Here is an 18,550-nt window from a genome sequence, read left to right on the forward strand (position 1 = left end):
GGGGTGTCACGTGGTGGTGATAGTATCGGATCCTCCTCGGACCACGTGCGATGAATTTCTGTTTTTATTTTTTATTTTTTTCCTTTTCTCTGTAGCCGAAAGTAGAATACGTCATCCTTATCAATTTATCATCCATTAATCATTTACACGCGGTTATCAATTTTGTAGGGGTATCTCTCTATAATTTGAATTTCTTAAAAAATCAATTAAACTATTTTTTATATAAATTATTACGAGTTATGAGAACCAATTATTATGAGTTCTCACTTCAAAACGTTCAAGTAGAATAAAATATAATCACCAAAAAAATTGGTAAAAATAATATTATGCCGATCATGGATCCTTTTAAACCCAAAAGCCCACTAAGGAGATGGAACAACTGTCCAATGATTTTCAATCAATCGGGCCTATATCCGAATTATGCAGATGGAACAACTATCCCTCCATCATTTTGAGCTAAGGGCAAATGCAATGGTGAATTGATATTGTGCCAACAAAGATGTTGTCTTTTGCTGATGTGGCTGTATTGTAAAATGTGTTTTGCTTATGTGGCTGTATTGGGATAAGTGTTTTGCTGATGTGGATGTATTGATATTTGATGTTTTGGTGTAGTTTTGTTGTGGATAATATGGAGGAATGGAATGTTGTTGGGTTGGGTGGAAAGAGAAAGTGTGTGGAAAGAAAAAGTGTATAGAAATTTGTGTTTTGCTGATGTGGTTGTATTAGAATACGTGTTTGACTTGACTTTTTGTGTAATAGAGGTGGGACCGGGCCAACAAAAATGTTGGCCCAGTAAGTTGTTTCTCATTGCATTTGCCCTAAGCTTGGGCCCTAGCCTCTTACCTGAAGCAAACAACAGACCACATATAATGTAAACATTCTCGGAGAACCCCACCATTCATCACGTGGAGTCTTGAGAACATGAACATATTTTTTGACCAATGAGAAATAACTCGATCGGTTGGTAATCGGCTGATTTAGGCATATGATGTGCCCAAAATTCGATTCTAAAAAAAAGGAACATGTTTTGAAGGAAACCATTTCCATTCTGATCTGCAAAGAGCTTTCAACTGTATGAAAGGTAATCCAACAGAAGAAAGAAAATTGTATTTATTGTCTTGATTCCTATTCCCAGTACAAAAGACATGAAGAACTATAGATGGAACGGCAACAAATTCATTTCAAAAAAAGCATTTTCAACCTGGTAAAATAGTCCCAAGTTCCGAAAGGGGGGAATCATGCAAAGGCATCATTGATGAGATCAAGCTTCAGATATTGGAAGCTCACCTGATGCACTGTACAAGACATTATAGACTTCAGAGTTCCAGGTAAGATGGATAGATAAGTAAACAATAACACAAACAAAGTGACCACAGAAAAGAATAATGGAAGCTTAAGAATATTCTTTCTTAACTCTGATTGCAATATAAATCATAGGCAGATGTTCCTATTCTCATTACTTTTTAGGCAGAAAATAACATGCAGGGGTATTACTGAGCCCCAACCAAACGACAAGGCTAAGGAAGGATCAACTTACACTTGAAGTTTTCATCTTTAAATGTACGCCCATATCTGCTTTTGCCTCCAGTTCCCTGCACAAAGTATCAAATTTCGAGCATCGCCATATAAAATGCATTCAGAAGCCTCAAGTTAAATACCATCAACTGTATTCATGGTATTGCCACCTTTAGCTTTTTTGCACACGGTTTCTTGACCTCTTGCTACCTATTAAAACATATCTTCTTGAAAGATAAATGGTCAAAATACGCTACTTAGAGCAATAAGATGGCATATCAAATATATTCTGCTTATACGTCTCAATATGAAGGGAGAACTCACATTTCCTTTATCAAATTCCCCACCGTGAATCATGAAACCTTTGATAACCGATGGAATGTGGATCCTTAGAAGCCAAAGCCCTTCTCTGCTAATCAAAGTGAGAATAAGAATCAATGTTCAGCTTTGAAGGTTGGAGAAGTTAAACAACATAAACAAAAACTAGTCAGGTTGATATAATTACTTTTTTTTTTTAATCAAAAAGAAATTCATGAAGCACCACGATGGTGCACGAGAGGAATTACAAGGAGGCTATAGAGATGGCCTCCAGAAAATTTATCACAAACGAAAGAGCGCCATAGTTTCAACTTTCAAAGTACCAAGTAAAATTCATTGATATCATTTACCAAGGACTTGCTATCACAAGATTGATATAATTGCTGAAGGCGTAGAAGACAACCTGTGCATAAAGCACGGTTTTCCGCTGTTTGGGGCACATCATCACCATACAATCCTATGACAATCCTCCCAGAAAGCTTTCCCACTGGATTTCCAATACTTGCATCAAAAAACACTTTGTCACTACTTCCTGAAATCAAGTTAAAGATATAGAAAATTGAAGAAATAATATAAAACAGCTGATCTTTTCCATCAAAAAAACCAAGAACTAGAAACGTAAACCATAAAATCAGGGTTTTTCTTCTAAACCAAACTTATTCTAAAATATAATCCTATTATACTCCTAAATCAGGGTTTTTCTTGTATTACAAGACACCATAACAAATACATACAGAGATCCAACAGAAAAATCAATTAGAATGTTTTGTCAACCTTTATAACCTGATTGAAGCACCAAGCACTTGAAAGTTGAAACCTTTGTGGTTCTGAGAACGTGATCAAGCTCGCATTTGACTGCAAAAAATAGCGAGGATAATTTTTTCTTAAAAAACATGTGAAAGAGGAAATAAAGAATGGGAAAATTACCAGGGTCATCGTCGTCGTCATAGTAGCTTCCATTGATGGAGTTGGTCTCTCTATGTCGTCAGGTGAGGTCAAGTGAGACCTTAGAATGTCTTAAATCTGGCCATTGCAGTCTCAAATCTCTCATTTGCTATATGATTTCTGAACTATAAAGTGTTTGTATGATACCTTGTCTGGGCAATAGAAACAGAAAGGCCAAACAATAGATCAAATAAACCCTACCAAAAACCAGAGGATTTTCTTTCTACCAAAGATCATATAGGCAATAAATACTGGAAGACTATAGAAGGCAAAGTTACAACATTCATCTTTATAAATACAAAATATTAACTTCAACATGCACAATTAAGAAAGTATATGAAGTGATTATTTTCACTGTACATGCTGATAGTCTCTGTACAAAAATTTACCTCTTCTATGTACTCAACAAAGCTGGGATTTTCTAACCTGGTATAACCTTACGCCCACATCTTTTATCAACAAGACGATGTACAAAAAATAATGAAAGATTTCCTTCAGCTGCCACTATACACTGAGCTTTGAACCTATATGGAATTGTACAAAATCAACATTGTATATACCATTACTTAATCGTCTACATGGTGGATTTCTCCCATCATGATGCGATTGCTTGTGACTTTAAAACCAAGGAGAGCGGGATCAAGTTGCCTCCCTTTCTTTCCTTTCTTTTTGCCACTTCGGCTCCCTTGTGCCACATCTAATTGCTCGGAAGCCACTGTGGTGGCATAAGCTTCAGTTGTCAATGTCTTATTAGAATTACTCTTTAGCATGTCTATAAATGATGGCTCTGACACATCAGTATCAACGAAAGATGAGGTAGGCCGGAAACGGATGTCCATGCCAGATGAGGAAATGTCTAAAGCTTGGCTTGAAGGGTTCAAGACAAGCTCCCGTCTTCCCCCTGAAAATTTCAAACAATTTTGTTCTTACCACTTTGCACAAAAAATATGATACTTATTTCCTAACTACTAAAAACAGAATGTCCCACACAAGCAACACCTAAACAAGTAAGTGCAATCGGAAGTTTACCAATCATAACATAGTTGTAATCAGAAGGATGAACATCAGTGCAACATCCAATGCATCCCAAACGATTGTTTTCAAGATAAAACAACTCTCAAGACACCACTTATCGGTTAAATTAAAATAAAAACATGCATAAATGCCAAGGCCTAAGTTATTAGAGATACACGTACCATCACCACCACTCAAAGGACCTTTTCCCTTGCTAACGGGATCAGCAAGCCGTTCAGGCAATCCCTCCTGGGCTGAAGAAGGACGTGAGGCAGGAGGGCGTTTCAGCAAAATATTTTCTTGCCCTTTGGAAACAACTGGCACCCTAACAGGATCAAAATAAGAAAGCATAAATCTACATCAAACTCAGAAGCAAATGTTTGTCAACTGACTTCAAGAATGCACTTGTGTAAGAAATGAGGTCGTCGAATTAGTTACCTCCAATGCATAGTTACGACTTACGACTAAAAAAGCCTAAGAAGAAAAGCTATGACTTAAACAGAATGACGAAATGATATTGATAAAAAAAAGCTGACTATTTATTTTCCAGAATGCAAGAGAAAACATTTTATTTAGGGGTGACAAAAAGTCAAAAATATAGTGCAACCCAAAGAACAAACAAATTGAAGAACCAAAAAGGGAAACAAAACAAATGGACACAACAACTTATTAGCTAAAAATTTCAAGAAAGTTGCTGCACTGTCTAGCTAGTCAGAAATTACCAGTTTATTATGACTAGACCCCCAAATACTAGTAGTCATGGAGCTTACCGGTCCTCGACAATGTGTTCTGTAAATGAATTATTCTGTCCAATCTTGTCACTGTAACGACCTTCACCGCCACCTAAGAGGAAATCCATAAAACATCACTCTTGCACAATAAGAAGAAAAACTTTCAAAAACTTGTAAGTGGGAATTTACCAATGAGTCCAATTGTCGGATGTCTGCTAAGAGCATTAATTGGAGCCCTCCCACGATTTGCCGACCTTCCTTTCTCAGTCAAAGTATCTGGAATCTCGGCAACTGAGTCCTTTCTTGTTCTGTCAATTTTGGCCACATGCTTCCCCCCCTCCACCTCCAAGTACTCTTTGTTCAGAGATGGCTTACCAATAATGTTAGAATCTTTGCCAGCTGAATGAGCAGTCTCACCAATGCTAGACAAGAATGCCTCCTCAACAGAAGTTCCATACTCAGATCTAACGAGCAGCTTTCGGTTGCGTTCTGAACTGCTCCGCTGTTTCTCAGCTGCACAAACCTTAGCAGGTTCACATGAATCAGAAATAGGAGAGCACAAAGGCGTTTTTTTTTCATATGATACTCCATCATTCATGTATAACAACTCAGCAGGTTGATGGCTTGATTTCTGATGTAGTAATTCCATTAACAATTGCCTTGACTTGTCTTCATCAGACCCACCCGACATCCACCTATTTGAGTCTTCCGCTGTCATCTTTCCTTCCAACTCCTTTTTCTGCCATTCAGAATTGATATGCTGTTGTTGCATTTTAGATTCTACCCAGTCATTTGCTAGCCATCCATTGCTCTCAGTGTCAGGCCAGCGACCTTCAAAGGCATCCAAATGTGAAGTTTGGAATTGGTTAGGAACTAAAGGGTACTCGACATTATGAGAGTGAATACCAGAAGACCTTGTTCCCATTTGAACTGCAGATTGCATGCGTGCTTTTGACTCCTGCATATCACCACCATGAGGCAAGGAATTCACAACATCCAGATTCAGCCCTGGTGCACTCGAAGGGAAAGACATGGACCGCTCAAATGGCAGTGAGGAAGTCTCAAAAAGCCCTTGCCGAAGTCGGTCTTGTAATGATAGGTTCCGCTCAAGGTGAAGGAGCTGCTCTTCATGAGGCACCCTCTGTTGTTGCTGATAAAAATCTAATGGGTTCATCCCCATAGAGTGAACACTATGAGTACCACCGAAAGTCCTGAGAAAAAGATCAGTTTCATCAGTTGGCCAAACAGAATCAATATGCCTGTCTTCTTCCATATTGCAATGCTGTCTCAATCCCATTGACAACTTCCTTGTCTGCTGCTCCTGATGAAGAATCTGATGATCCAATGGTTGCATCTGCCCATGCTGTGCACGCGACATTAGCTCAAGCATATCCCTTTGATGCTCTTGTTGTTGTTGTGCCTGACCAAACTTCGCTTGAGCAAGCTGCTCTATGGATGGAACAATGTGACTTGAAGGATGATTAGACCGTTGTTGTAGCTCATGCAAGAGATGATGTTCCAATACAATTTGATCTAGAGCATTGTTGGCTCTAATAGGATCAACAAGTGACTGAACATGAGCAGAATCAGGTAGTTGACCATGTAACAGCTGTTCAAGTAGCACTTGTCGAACTTGAGATTGTTGACGCTCCTGCAGAAGCTTTTGCTGTTGCTGTAACTGCTGCTGCTGCTGCAGTTGATGTTGTTGGAGCTCAAGCTGCCGCTGCTGTTGCATCTGAAGTATCAAAAGTTGTTCCAAATCCGGGGTAGGATGGTTGGCCAGCTGCTGATGGTGCATAAAATTCTGACCCCTCTGCTCAAGAATTGATTCGTTCAAGCGTGTATGAGACAACATATTCCGCTGTTGGATCTGCAGTTGCTGAAAGTTTTGTGACATAACATGGTCGGCAAGATCAAAACTATTGGATTCGTGTTCCATATGCGATAGCAGCTGAGCAGCCATGGGATCTTGATATGAACGAGGGCCAGAGATTGCCTTCTGCCTGTAACTATCTGACCATGTCTCAGCAACATGAGAGGAATCATTCATCACTTCAAACGAGGCAGCCCTTGCCATACTCAAAGGAATGTCCAATGCTTGTGTGTGCCTAGTATGAGTGCCTTCAAGCTCAGACCACAATAGACCAAAAGGGTGTAACTTGTTTTCATGCTGACTTGACCCACCAGGCTCTATCAACTCATTTGGAAGAGAAGAATGACTACCAGAATTTGCTAAAGGATTACTTCCATGTGATTTTAAAGTGGGGTAGCCCACATTTCCAGTTCTTCCAGGAAAAACAATTTCTGGAAAACACAGATAATTGTTAAGATGGTTATTGAGAGAGTCAACTACTAACCAAAAAAAAAAACACGGTAAAAATTAATGTTAACAATGATGATGACAAACATAAAAACCTTCATCTTGTATGAAAAAATCATGAAAGCTTTGACTCTCTGGTTGTGGCAACTGTGACAAAGGTTCAGACTGAGAAAACTTGGACTGACCATGCTGGGATGAGTGGCTGTTGCTCTCATCAAATGGCCTATATGGATCATTCATGAAGGATGAATTGGTGTTTGTGACAGATGCTGCAGATAAATTAGCCTCCAGCTGCCCCCCAAAGGCATCAACTATTTCCATCTTAGAAATTTGATATGTGACCTTAGCATTGCCGTCTCCACGTGTCAGATGTGGCATGATGACACCCAACTCTTGAAAAGGAGTTCCTTCAGGAGCATCTGCAAAACGAACAGGTAAGTCTGTCCCAAAAAACCCTTCTTCAAACCATAAAGTAACGTCAGCTACAGAAAATGGTCCCTGAGTCTCTCCCTGAGGATCAATGTAGTACAAAGTTAACTCCTCTGAGAAAAAATCCCTGGTCAACTTTCTCATCCCAGCGTTGCCTCCAATATCTTCCATGCTGCTACTTGGGTTCTCCTCTTGCGACGGCAAAACAAATAGCGAATGAGAATCATCAGGAAGCTTTAATCTCATGTCAAAAGAAGAGGCAGATTCTGTGTCATCGAACTTTGAATGCTCAGTAAAAGCAGAGTCTACTGTTTGATGCTTCTCGTCAATGGTTGACTGAAGATTAGTATGATAACCTCTATTAATTTCTATGGCATTATTTTTCGAAACTGTTGAAATCAGCCCATTCGAGTCCGGTATAAGAAATGTGGCATTAATTCTATCTTTCCCTTCATCAAGATGAACCCTTTTTTCACCAGCTAGAAATGCATCATCATTAGCAGCTTCATGCAAAATATCCAGGGTCTCTTCAGCAAGAACTGGAGTGGCAGTAACTTCTTTTTCCTCTGTACTTCCCAAATTTCCTGCACCAGGCAAGGAACTTATTAGAGCTTGAGACAGACAATAAAGTAGCACCAGGTCAGAAAATACAAGGTTGAGCCTTTGATACCTTTAAAATATTCAGATGATCCGCCCTTCTTAAACGAGTCATATACCACCTCACTATTGGAGACCTCTCCCTTCCATATGTCGTTAAGAACAACCTGTCAGGATTACATTGTGTCATCCACCAAAACAAGACCAAATTATGTGCCTTTTTATAAATTCAACAAAGGCCAATATTTAAAACAAGAGCAGACAAATAAAAGGTAAAGCAAATTCCATGCACAAGGCTCCCGCAATGTTGACGGGGTTGGGGAAAGGAACAATGTATACAGCCTCATCCTTGCCAAGTGGAGAGGCTGTTTTCAAGAATTGTACCCATGGCCTCTAGGTCGTGGTGAAGCAACTTGACCATTGAGCCAAGGATTTGTCCTTAACAAATGCAAGGATTTGTCCTTAACAAATGCAAAGCGAATAACAGAATCAATTGCAAGAATTCCAATTATTACCTCCTCTTCAATGTTAGGAGCGACAAAAGCTAATGGTTCAATACTGTCAACATGAGTTATACTGGGTGATTCCTCCATCTCATGACTCATGTTCATAAAAGAAGCATCAATCTTTTGTTTACGGTAAATGTCAAGCAGCTTTCCACGTGGGTAGCAGAAAGTAACAGCTCCAGGGCTAGGTTTCCCAAGGACTTTTCCAGTTTTGTCTGAATGAACAGTACCAATTGTGCCCACAGTATTTGACCTTCCTCGTCCCAGAGTGAATTTGATATTTGAACCCTTCAAATGTCCTCTCTCTTGCCCAGGCCCAGCTTCAGAACGGAAGGAAGTAGAACCTCCAGAATATGCCTCCATTCTGTGGCGTGGCCTCCATTTATCACGAGAATCTGATTCACGCTCAGAAGCTAAGCGGTTGCTGGCCGCAAAAGACTGAATATCACTGTGAGAATCTTCTTTCTCGTTATCTACATTTGTCCTCTTCTCAACTCTGGAGTCTTTTTCTTTGTCTTCAGGATCCCATCTTGATGACCATTTGTTGTCACGCCGCAGTTCATGCAAAGAGGCACGGCTGCTACCATCATGCCAACGACCAGAAGCAGGCAAAACTCTGTTGTCAGTTGTTTCTCTTGTTGAAATATTGTCAACACGACATTCCGCTTTCCTTCGATCTCTTCTACCACCGATTAAGCCAGTTTCTCTTTCCTCTTCACGCCAGCGGCGGCTGTTTTCACTTTCAGCAGCAGTTCTCCTCCAGTCTTTTTTCTCCTCAGATCCATCGAGACGCTGACCATCCTTTTGGTTGGAATCAATAGAGTTTCCAAGAGACACAGAAATCGGAACACGGATTTCCTGCAATTCAACGAGAATGCATATTAACAAATATTAAGAAAGAGGAAATGTGCCAAAGCCAACAAAAAGCATATTCCACCCGACTTCAAGGCCAACGAATTCCAATGACATTCATTGCCTGAGAACTAAAGTTACACTCTCAATCACACAAGCACTTAAATGCATGAGTCTCAATAGCCACATCTAAATTGCAAAAATATTTTCAGGGTAAAGAGTTTCGCACGCATCATTACATTTGGGAGAAGCTTAGATTTGCAACCAAAATAATACAAATAAAAGAGGCTGAACAAATTGAACAGATTTCGGCTAAGTAATATGCAAGTCTATATAATGGTCGGACGCCAGGGAGACACAGTATAACTTAAACTGCCCCATCTTTAAAGCACGGAATAATTTAAACCTTCGTGATATTAGATGTTAACAATAATTTTTCAAACTTCACAATTTACTTTCTGGATGCTAAAAAATCATTCTCTTTTCAAAAGGTGATTTGATGGCAATACAGATTCTAAAATAATTCCCAGCCCCATTGTAAGTGGCTCAGAAGACAAGCAGTCAAGATGGCATTTATGGAAATATTTGACTCCTTTTCAATACAAGTAAAAGGGTATAGATAAGATGCATATTCCAGAATCTAAACAAGTATGGCAGAAACATGGATGCATTACTTACTAAAGACAAAGGTAAATATGAGACATCACCAACTTTCTCAGGTAGTACTTCACTCAGAAAAGATTTGCAAATGTGGGGGAAAAAATTGAGTTAAGGCAAAGTATTTCAGCCCCACAGGACAGAACAGCTACTGACCAAGAAATACTTTAGCACAATTGAACTTGCCCGTCAGAGACAAAATAGACTGACACCATAGCTTAATTCTACATCTCTCCCATTAAATGTAAAATGGGAAATACTTTATGAGTTTGCTTCCCCGTCAAAAGTAAAATGGTAAACCCATTATGAGTTTCCCATGATGAGCAAGTACATACCATCTTAGTCTCACTTGGTTTTGCATAAAGCCACTGAGGGGACAACGGTATGCTGCTTTCTGATGCCACTTGATCTGCATAATTGGTAGATCAGAAGATCACTAATGCAAGATATACAAAGAAAATTTCCTCAAAAAAAGAGAGAGAGAGAAAAGAAAGATAAACCTAGATAGATAAAATAAGAAAGTTTATGAGATTAAAAAAATTCAATACTGAGCTCCACACTCAAATAAGTGCAAACCCAAATACCTTTTGACTCGTCAAGCAATCCGCTGTGACCCTTTGCCTCATCATTTCCTCCGGGAGCTTCCACTGGCATAAGAAAAGATAAATGAAATGCAGATACAAAGCTAGCTAATACATATGATTTATGTGGGAAATAAACGATGCTAAGTCATCAAAACAGAACAACAAACTATACAGTACCAAAACATGGGGCCATCACGGTATTAAAAAAGGTAAACAGTAAGAGTAAACAACTCTCGTGCACAATACTGTCGCAGTGGACGGATATATGCAAACCTTACCTCCACATAATATGAAAAAAAAGGTAGTTTTTTTATATATATAAAAAAAAAAAGCAGCACTGTGTTTGTTTGGATTACACAGGCTCATGGCAACTAGCAAATTTTTACTTGCGCATTCAAAGGAAAGGAAAAAAAAAAAAAAAAAAAAAAGCCCCGGTGAATAATAGAATTCATATTCAATCCCATTCATGGACAAGAAAACATTTGTAATCTCATCAGGACAATGGAAATTAGTTTCCGCAATAAGAATGAGAACCTACAAAGTGATCTAAACTAAATACGTTGGTCGATCTCTGCGTGATCCTAGAAACAAAAGCAGAGAATAAGAAACCACTAGGAACTATATTTGCTTCGAGTGGCCGCATTAATATCCGAAACCTACCATTACAATTTTATTACCTAAATCAATGAAGTAGTCATCTGTAGCGCGGAAAAAAAAAGAGGAAAACCCTAATTGACAAACTCCATATTCAAAAAAAGGAAGTCCACCGCACATGCTGCTACTCCTTGAGGAGTTCAGATCGATGAACCACGCGCCCACATTAGCTCCGTATTAATCAAATCCAAAACGAAGCAGCAAAACTAGAACAAAACAATCATAATTGAATCAAAGCAATATAAGGAGTAGTTTAAGACTACCTTTGCACGGAAGAAGATTAACGGGCAGATCGAGCTTGCGTTCGGCCATCAGACGGTAAAGAAGTTACGACACGAAAATTCAAGTAGCAGAGTAAAGATCAAAACCTAGAATTAAAACAGAACGAAAACAGGCCACTGATTGCAGTGATCACAATCGGGGCACCGAGAGCTGCTTTGCTTCCACAGACTGTAATGGCTGGGGTTTGCAGAATTCTGTAGTCTGGAGAGAGAGAGAGAGAGAGACGCTTATGCGTTTGCGTTGTGTCTCGCAGTCGCAGAGGAGGCGGTTAGGAACGTAGCTAATGTTGGGTGGTCAGAACAACAGCGAAATCTGCTAACCATGGACTATCGTTTCAGGTTTACTTGCTTTCTTTCTTTGTTTCTTTATTTGTTATTAATTATTTATTATATGTTATTTGAAATTCAAAAATGGATAATATACTGTGCTTTGGCCTTTGTGTGGCATTTGTGCTTGTGTGACGGGAAAATGGTAGAAGGTACATGCTATATATAGTACTTGTCTCTGGTAGTGAGAAAGATCCACAGGAAAAACCCCTTTTTCGCTTTGGCAAAATATTTAATATGTCATTAACACGTCAGCGTTTTATGATTCTATCCTTTTCAACTTTTAAATTAATGTTGTTCATACATGATGAGTATCCCACATTGAAAAAATAGGGCTAACAACTTTAGTTTATAAGGATCCAAGACACCCCTACCTGTCGGTTTTCTGGATTGTAGTTCTACCTTGGGCCTTATGGGCAGGGGTGAGTATTCATCATTGGTGCTTTCATTGAGAGAGTCGCATTTGCTGAGAGGGCTGCCGTCTGAAGAGCGAGCGGATCCGCCAGGTGAGCGTAGCCGCCGTGTATGTCGACTGTCCAAGGGGGGTGGTTTGATGAGTATCCCACAGTGAAAAAATAGGGCTAACAACTCTAGTTTATAAGGATTCAAGGCACCCTCACCTGGTAAGTCGGTTTTTTGGGTTGTAGTTCTACCTTGAGTCTTATGGGCCGGGGTGGGTATTCATCAATACACCTCAGCAACCAGTGATCTCAGTTTAAATGTTGTATAGGCTTCATATCGCTGTATAGGTTTCAAAAAAAAGCTCCAGATCGCGGGATAGGATTCATGGGTTAATGAATTTAGATATCAAAAATCTCATGAAGGTCTTTTAACGAGTTTGATTCTTCAAAGAAAGCAAAGAGATTATGAGGGAAAGAGAACAAAAGTTGAGAAAATGAGATTAACAAAAGTGTGGGAGAGTTTTATTTTACTCCAAAATCAAGCTTGATGTCATGCTTGTAAATTCACATCGGATTGACATAATTTAAATGAATGGTCTATAAGCAAAGATTCAGCTCCTCTCACACAATTGACGAGTTTTCTAGACCTAATTACTTTGGAGATTACCCAGAAGAACAAATTTGTGTGGACTTATGGTCTAAAGCATACAATATCCCTTTGATATGTTTGGGTTGAATTTTCTCATGTGGTATCGGAACAAAGACCATGACCATTTAGACAGGACATGACCTCTACGCGTGACCACTTATCAGTCTCGTTTAAACGTTAGACCATTATGGCCCATTTAGCAATGTTGTGGGCAAGTTCATTAGCTATTCTATGGACTTCTAAGGCTTCCTTTGATGAATATTACGTAGGCCGACTTCTATACTTCTCACAATTGATTCAATCTTCCATTTCATGATTCTTTTACTGCTGCAAGTACAATTTCATAATCACCTTCCAAGACTACTGTCGCAACCGGGGTCACGACGCGGACCGGTGTTGAAAGATGAAAAATGTTTAGAGTCGCCACCAATTGATTTAAGGTGTAATTGGACACCATAAAAACCTGCGAACCAGAGAAAAAGGGTACGAGGATCGATTGAGTGTGGGGAAGGTGTTAGGCACCCCACAACTCCCGTTTGAAAACGGTTTCCCTAATTAATTTAATGGCTATCTCATGGAAACTTGCTATTTGCAAGATATAATTGTTTTGAGAAAAAGTTTGTATGAAAAACACTATCATCTTATGATAGTTTTTGGAAAAAGATTTGTAAGAATACTATCAACTTATGATAGTACTTAAAAAAATGTTTGTAATATTACCATCGACTTATGATAGTTTTTATTTGGAAATACACTACCAACTTTTAGTAGGTTTAATGAAAATACACTATCAACTTTTTATAGTTTTTAAATGAAAATACACTACCAACTTTTGGTAGGTTTAACGAAAATACACTACCAACTTTTGGTAGGTTTAATTTTAAATACCAACTTATGGTATAAATAATTATTTAGGAAAGTGTCATCATTCAATTTAACATATTATTGTCAACTTATGGCAAATTCATATTGAAATAAAATAAGACCCATAATCCAAATAAAGGAAATCAACTTATGATTTTCTTAATTGAAATGACCTACATTCCATTTTAAATTCATACACTCATAGTAAATAAAAATAATTCAAATAACAAATGTCCAAATTAGACCAGTCAACATAGATGAATTAAACTACACAACATGAGGCCCAAATATACACGGACTGCAATAAACCAGTAAAATCCTAAAATCGCACAAGCTTCCATTAGTTCCGGTCCAAATAGAGTCCAGAAACCTGCCCAAAAACAGCCCCCATATTGTCCAGAAAACAAACCACAAACTGCTTAAAAACTGCACAGAAATCTGCTCAATACAGCCCTGAAATTAACCAAAAATCTGCTCAATACCGCCCAGAAATTAACCAGAAAACTGCACAAAACAGCTCATAAATTAACCAGAAAACTACACAAAAATCTACACAAAAATCTGCCCAAAATAACGTCAAAATCCAATATCAAAACCAAATATTAACATGGTAAGCATAGAAATATCCTAGCCAAAAAATCAAATCTAGATATTCTTTTCAGCAAGGCAAAGTAAATGTAAAGAATGTTTACCTTTGAAGAACAGAACTCAAAAGATGACAATCAGCTAAACTCTCCTTCCCTCTCTTCTTCTTTTTCTTTCTCTCTTTCTCTCTTTCTCTCTTTCTTTCCTCTCTTTTTCCTCTCTTTTTCTCTCTTTCTCCTACGGCTGCCTTCTCTCCCTTTATTTTTTTTTCACCCAAAAGCCAAAACCCTCTTTTTTCCCTTTCTTTCACGCCTCCTCCCTTTTTCTTCCTCTCTTAATTGTCTGTCTATCCTCCTCCCTTAGCTCTCTTATATAATGTCGTACCACCTCACACAAAAACCCTATTTCTACTCTTTTACCAAAAAGTCCCTTTAAACCGTATTTTCTTTTCTCCTAAGAAAATTACCCTTTTTGTGTTTTTCATTCCTTTTGCAAAACCCTAAAAAAGTGCCACCTTTCCCCTTTTTAAGATTTTATTTTCAACATCTTTTAATTTCCTTATTTTGTAGATAATTTCTAGGATTTAGTTTTATTGGGCTAATATTTGGGTATTTGTGGGCTTAAGGATCCAAGAAACAACCTTTTGAATATCCGTGGGCTTGTGGGTCAAGGATAGACTTTTGCATTTTTTTTTGTGTTTTTCTATTTTTTATTTTTTGGGCCGGACGAAAACCGGTTACTACAACTACCTTGTTTAGTTTTTGGTTAACGGCTTCTTTAACGACAAGTTACGCAACAATGGCTTCTCTTATGGTGGGATCAGTGATGTAGGGGCGGTTCAACCTACAATCGTTGAAAAGTCAAATAAGGCCTTTTGCAACATGCAAGACACGTAAGCAAATACGACTTGAAATCTCTTGACAATTGTATAGTACTGACCAAAGAGGCTCCGACGAATATTGGAAAGTTCGAGAGGACCTTCTACACCCTACAAGACACGTAAGCAAGTGTGACTGGAAATCTCTTGACAATAGTGGGGTACTACCGGTCAAAGACACTCCGACGATCATGTCAATTGACTTGCCCGGCTTTTAGATTGGCTTAATAAGTATAAAAAAAAAAATATAATAAATTACTCCAATTAGAGAAAATAATGTAACCAAGAAGAAGGATTTTCATTTTGTGTTTAAATTTCTTGCGAGTAATTGATTCATTGAATTTATCCACATTTAATGGACATCATTCAATCCACCAAGGCATAGTGGTTTGCTTTGGTGGTCAAAATGACGATTAAAAATGGTGTCGTGCCATGTTTTTGCTCTTTTTAGAGTTGATTCGTTCTATTTTTTGCTCCTATTATTAATATATTTCAGTAGTTAGTAAACAAATTGATAACGTAAATTAATTTTGTCACAAACAATTCAATTTAAAACCGGCATTATATAGATATATATATCACAAAATGTGCACTTTTGTCAAAATTACACGTAACTTTATTATTATTTTTTAAAAATACCATTGTGAAATATGTTTCTAATTTTCACGTAACTTCAAATGATTGAAAGTCTTATATATTATTCTAGGAAAAAAAGTTAACACAATTTAATTTGTTTGGTTACATAATTTTATTTTTTTAATTAAAGAATAATGATGGGCATAAAATGGATAATTGGCAAGTGTATTTGAATTTACTTTTGTGGCTGAGATAAATCAAAATAGGGAATGGATTTTTTTAATTTTCCAAGTAAAATTGAATTTCTAATTTTCAATTAATATATTGTTTTGTCATATATCACCACCAAAATCATATTCAAATATATATATATATATACATACAAATATATATATACATACAAATATATATATATATATATGTATATTTATATATATATATTGAATGGAAAACCATCTTAAGTCAACTCTTGTGAACAACTTGGGACATGCGTGAAGCTATTGTGAATTGTGACGTTTCAGTTGACAAAATCACAAAAGCATATTAGTATTTCTTTCTTTTTTTTTGAAAAAAGTCATTTTAGAATTCAATTATTCGTTCTATAATTATTACAATTGTGATTAGAATTATATATCTATTTCTTATTTATTTCAAGTGTTTTTGTTTTTCTTTAATTGATTAAAGGTGTTTTTGTAGTTTATCTTCATAAAAATGACCTATTTTTTATGAATTAATTTTATAGGTATACATTTTTATTTCATATGCTTATTTTTTTTAATAATTATGCTAAAATTTTCGGTTTATGAACATATATGGATGATATTTCCTAAATAAACAATCCTCACTAGTATTTATATAATAACTAGTTATTTTACTTTTATACTTTGTAAAATTACTTCAACTAGCTAAGATTAGTACTCTAGTTTTGACAAATAACCAAAACAACCTAACATAGATTACAATAAATTGGATCGGATTTTGCAATTATGTTCTGAAAAATATCTATCATCCGAAAAAGGAAAAAAAAAGAGTCTTTGTCTAAAGAAATTCATTGAGAGAGATTGTATAAAACATAGTTGATTTTACAGTTATGTTGTGAGAAATATTTACCATCCAAAAAGAGGAGGAAACGAAGTTTTTGTCTAAAGAAATGCGTTGAGAGCAGATGTATAGAACATAGTTGCAAAATAAAACCCAAAATTCTTAATTAATAGTAAGTCAAGACTTGAACTAAACAGACACAATTTACCCATACAAAGCTTGTAATTAAAAAGTTATAACCTTTCACATAAGGTTAGAACTAACAAGACTCCAAGACCACCAAACTAAAACAACATAATCAAACACACAATACAAGACAAGACACAACTTCAGTGACTAAAACCAGACATACATCCATCACACAGACAATACATCAAACACCTTCAGAACTGATTTATGGCGATCAAAGGAGACGGACTGAGGAGTCGATATGAGGCCGGACTCCTCGGAAACCCACATCCACTCCTCATCTCACGATCCTCACCATCATCATCATCCATAGCCATGAGTACCTTGCAGAAGTAGTCAACGTTACAAGGCAGCGATATAGGACCTTCACTTGTGTAACCATACTCGGACTCTGCTTCATCCAGCAACATCTTGAACAGCGGATGGTTTGCATACTCTGTTTTGATTACAAACCTCTGTTTCTCCGCTCCAACGTACACCGTAAAACAACCATCCGGAGCCACCTGTCGCTTCTTCAACGACCGTTTCCGATCACTGTAATCACGATCAATAGAAGAAGAGACGTCAATTTGCGGCCATGACTTGCTTTTGGTATTCAGAGCATGAACCATTGACGAGGTCTTGCTTCCTCTGCCAATCGATTTGCATCTCTCCCATGTTTTCACGATCAAGTTCCCCTTTTTCATCTTCCTCTCCACATCCATTTTGATGGGTATTCGCCAAAATTTAACACAAATCAATGAAAGAGCAAGTTAATTTGACAGAAAAATAAAACTCTTAGCTTAACCTCTGTCGTAGACTTGATAGAACATGACTCTGGCTCCTGGTCTCTGTTTATTACTCATATCTCTAATATCTAATTCAACAGAGGAAGCTCATGAAATCATTCAAGAAAGAAGCCATTCAAAAGGAAAAAAGAAAAACCAGTACCACAAATACTAACACAAGAAGGAGCAGTGTATGTATATATGTAAAAAGTGAATTAGAGAACTAGAGAAGATGACTACTTCACAGGATATCCTCTATTTCTTTCTATTGCGTTCTTGATAGGGCAACTCAGCTTGGAGAAAGTGCCAAAGTTGGAGATATATATATATATAGCCGCTAAGAAGGCTTAAATTATTATATTGAGATAATACCCCACTTGTACCAACCTAAAAAAAATATTTTGTTTTAGTCTTTAGGAATCATTATTTTTTATAATCGAAAACGAAATCATACAAATTTGTCATTTAGACATTTGATTTGATCGGGTCATCAGGCCCACTCGTAAAGAAGTTTCTGGATAAATTGGGTCAAAGCCTAACGCGTGATCACTAGGGTATTGCTTACAGTGAAAATCGAACTTAAAACCTTCCAAATCCATACGATTTGACTCTAAAGAGATTTACTAATTAAACTATCAAACCACTTGCTTTTTCATCATAATGACATGTAAAGGCCAGATTCTTTGAATTAGAAGAAAATTTTAGAAAATGACAAGGCTTTTAACTTTTTTTCTTTTGAAATAATTATTATATTGAGATTATCTATATTTATTGTAATGTTAATCTAGATTCTCCTACAAACCCAGGGACTAACTAATGAACTATTATTTACAGCTAATTGATGTTTTGTCGTTGTTGTTAATTGTAATTA

General features: G+C 37.2%; 3 protein-coding genes across 6 annotated transcripts; all 3 read right to left on the bottom strand.

Annotated features, from left to right (window-relative positions):
• Positions 1-1,087: 1,087 nt before the first annotated feature.
• LOC120007489 (photosynthetic NDH subunit of lumenal location 5, chloroplastic-like) lies at positions 1,088-2,970 on the bottom strand. 2 transcript variants are annotated; one of them, XM_038857744.1, is made up of 3 exons: positions 2,617-2,970; positions 2,237-2,365; positions 1,088-1,924 (listed from the first exon to the last, which is right to left on the bottom strand). In XM_038857744.1, the coding sequence occupies exons 1-3, from the start codon at positions 2,726-2,728 to the stop codon at positions 1,905-1,907; spliced, it is 261 nt and encodes an 86-aa protein (XP_038713672.1). In that variant the 5' UTR covers positions 2,729-2,970; the 3' UTR covers positions 1,088-1,904. The 2 variants fall into 2 exon arrangements, with proteins under 2 accessions (XP_038713672.1, XP_038713671.1); XM_038857743.1 differs by lacking the exon at positions 1,088-1,924 and having other exon boundaries at positions 1,950-2,365.
• Positions 2,971-3,064: 94 nt separating this feature from the next.
• LOC120007488 (protein ESSENTIAL FOR POTEXVIRUS ACCUMULATION 1-like) lies at positions 3,065-11,830 on the bottom strand. Of its 3 annotated transcripts, XM_038857741.1 has the most exons (11): positions 11,386-11,830; positions 10,469-10,531; positions 10,220-10,293; positions 8,385-9,233; positions 7,943-8,036; positions 6,939-7,856; positions 5,430-6,827; positions 4,713-5,354; positions 4,563-4,635; positions 3,975-4,117; positions 3,065-3,679 (listed from the first exon to the last, which is right to left on the bottom strand). In XM_038857741.1, exons 1-11 carry the CDS (start codon positions 11,432-11,434, stop codon positions 3,345-3,347), a joined length of 4,638 nt encoding a protein of 1,545 aa, XP_038713669.1. In that variant the 5' UTR covers positions 11,435-11,830; the 3' UTR covers positions 3,065-3,344. The 3 variants fall into 3 exon arrangements, with proteins under 3 accessions (XP_038713669.1, XP_038713670.1, XP_038713668.1); XM_038857742.1 differs by having other exon boundaries at positions 4,713-6,827; positions 7,029-7,856; XM_038857740.1 differs by having other exon boundaries at positions 4,713-6,827; positions 11,386-11,829.
• A 5,032-nt stretch (positions 11,831-16,862) lies between these two features.
• Positions 16,863-17,981, bottom strand: LOC120006807 (auxin-responsive protein SAUR32-like). Its single transcript, XM_038856897.1, has one exon. The coding sequence runs from the start codon at positions 17,614-17,616 to the stop codon at positions 17,107-17,109; it is 510 nt and encodes a 169-aa protein (XP_038712825.1). The 5' UTR covers positions 17,617-17,981; the 3' UTR covers positions 16,863-17,106.
• Positions 17,982-18,550: the final 569 nt, after the last annotated feature.

This window comes from Tripterygium wilfordii, chromosome 10, assembly GCF_013401445.1.
Source record: "Tripterygium wilfordii isolate XIE 37 chromosome 10, ASM1340144v1, whole genome shotgun sequence".
NCBI classification, from domain to species: Eukaryota; Viridiplantae; Streptophyta; class Magnoliopsida; order Celastrales; family Celastraceae; genus Tripterygium; species Tripterygium wilfordii.

Excerpts from the sequence above, each read along its gene's own strand:
- LOC120007489 (XM_038857743.1), bottom strand. The coding sequence starts at position 2,728 with ATGTTTTTTAAGAAAAAATTATCCTCGCTATTTTTTGCAGTCAAATGC. Across the intron at positions 2,366-2,616 it reads GTGCTTGGTGCTTCAATCAG|GAAGTAGTGACAAAGTGTTT; the intron begins GTTATAAAGGTT and ends ACTTGATTTCAG.
- LOC120007488 (XM_038857740.1), bottom strand. The coding sequence starts at position 11,434 with ATGGCCGAACGCAAGCTCGATCTGCCCGTTAATCTTCTTCCGTGCAAA. Across the intron at positions 10,532-11,385 it reads TAATCTTCTTCCGTGCAAAG|TGGAAGCTCCCGGAGGAAAT; the intron begins GTAGTCTTAAAC and ends TTCTTATGCCAG. Across the intron at positions 7,857-7,942 it reads ATCATCTGAATATTTTAAAG|GAAATTTGGGAAGTACAGAG; the intron begins GTATCAAAGGCT and ends TGCCTGGTGCAG.
- LOC120006807 (XM_038856897.1), bottom strand. The coding sequence starts at position 17,616 with ATGGATGTGGAGAGGAAGATGAAAAAGGGGAACTTGATCGTGAAAACA.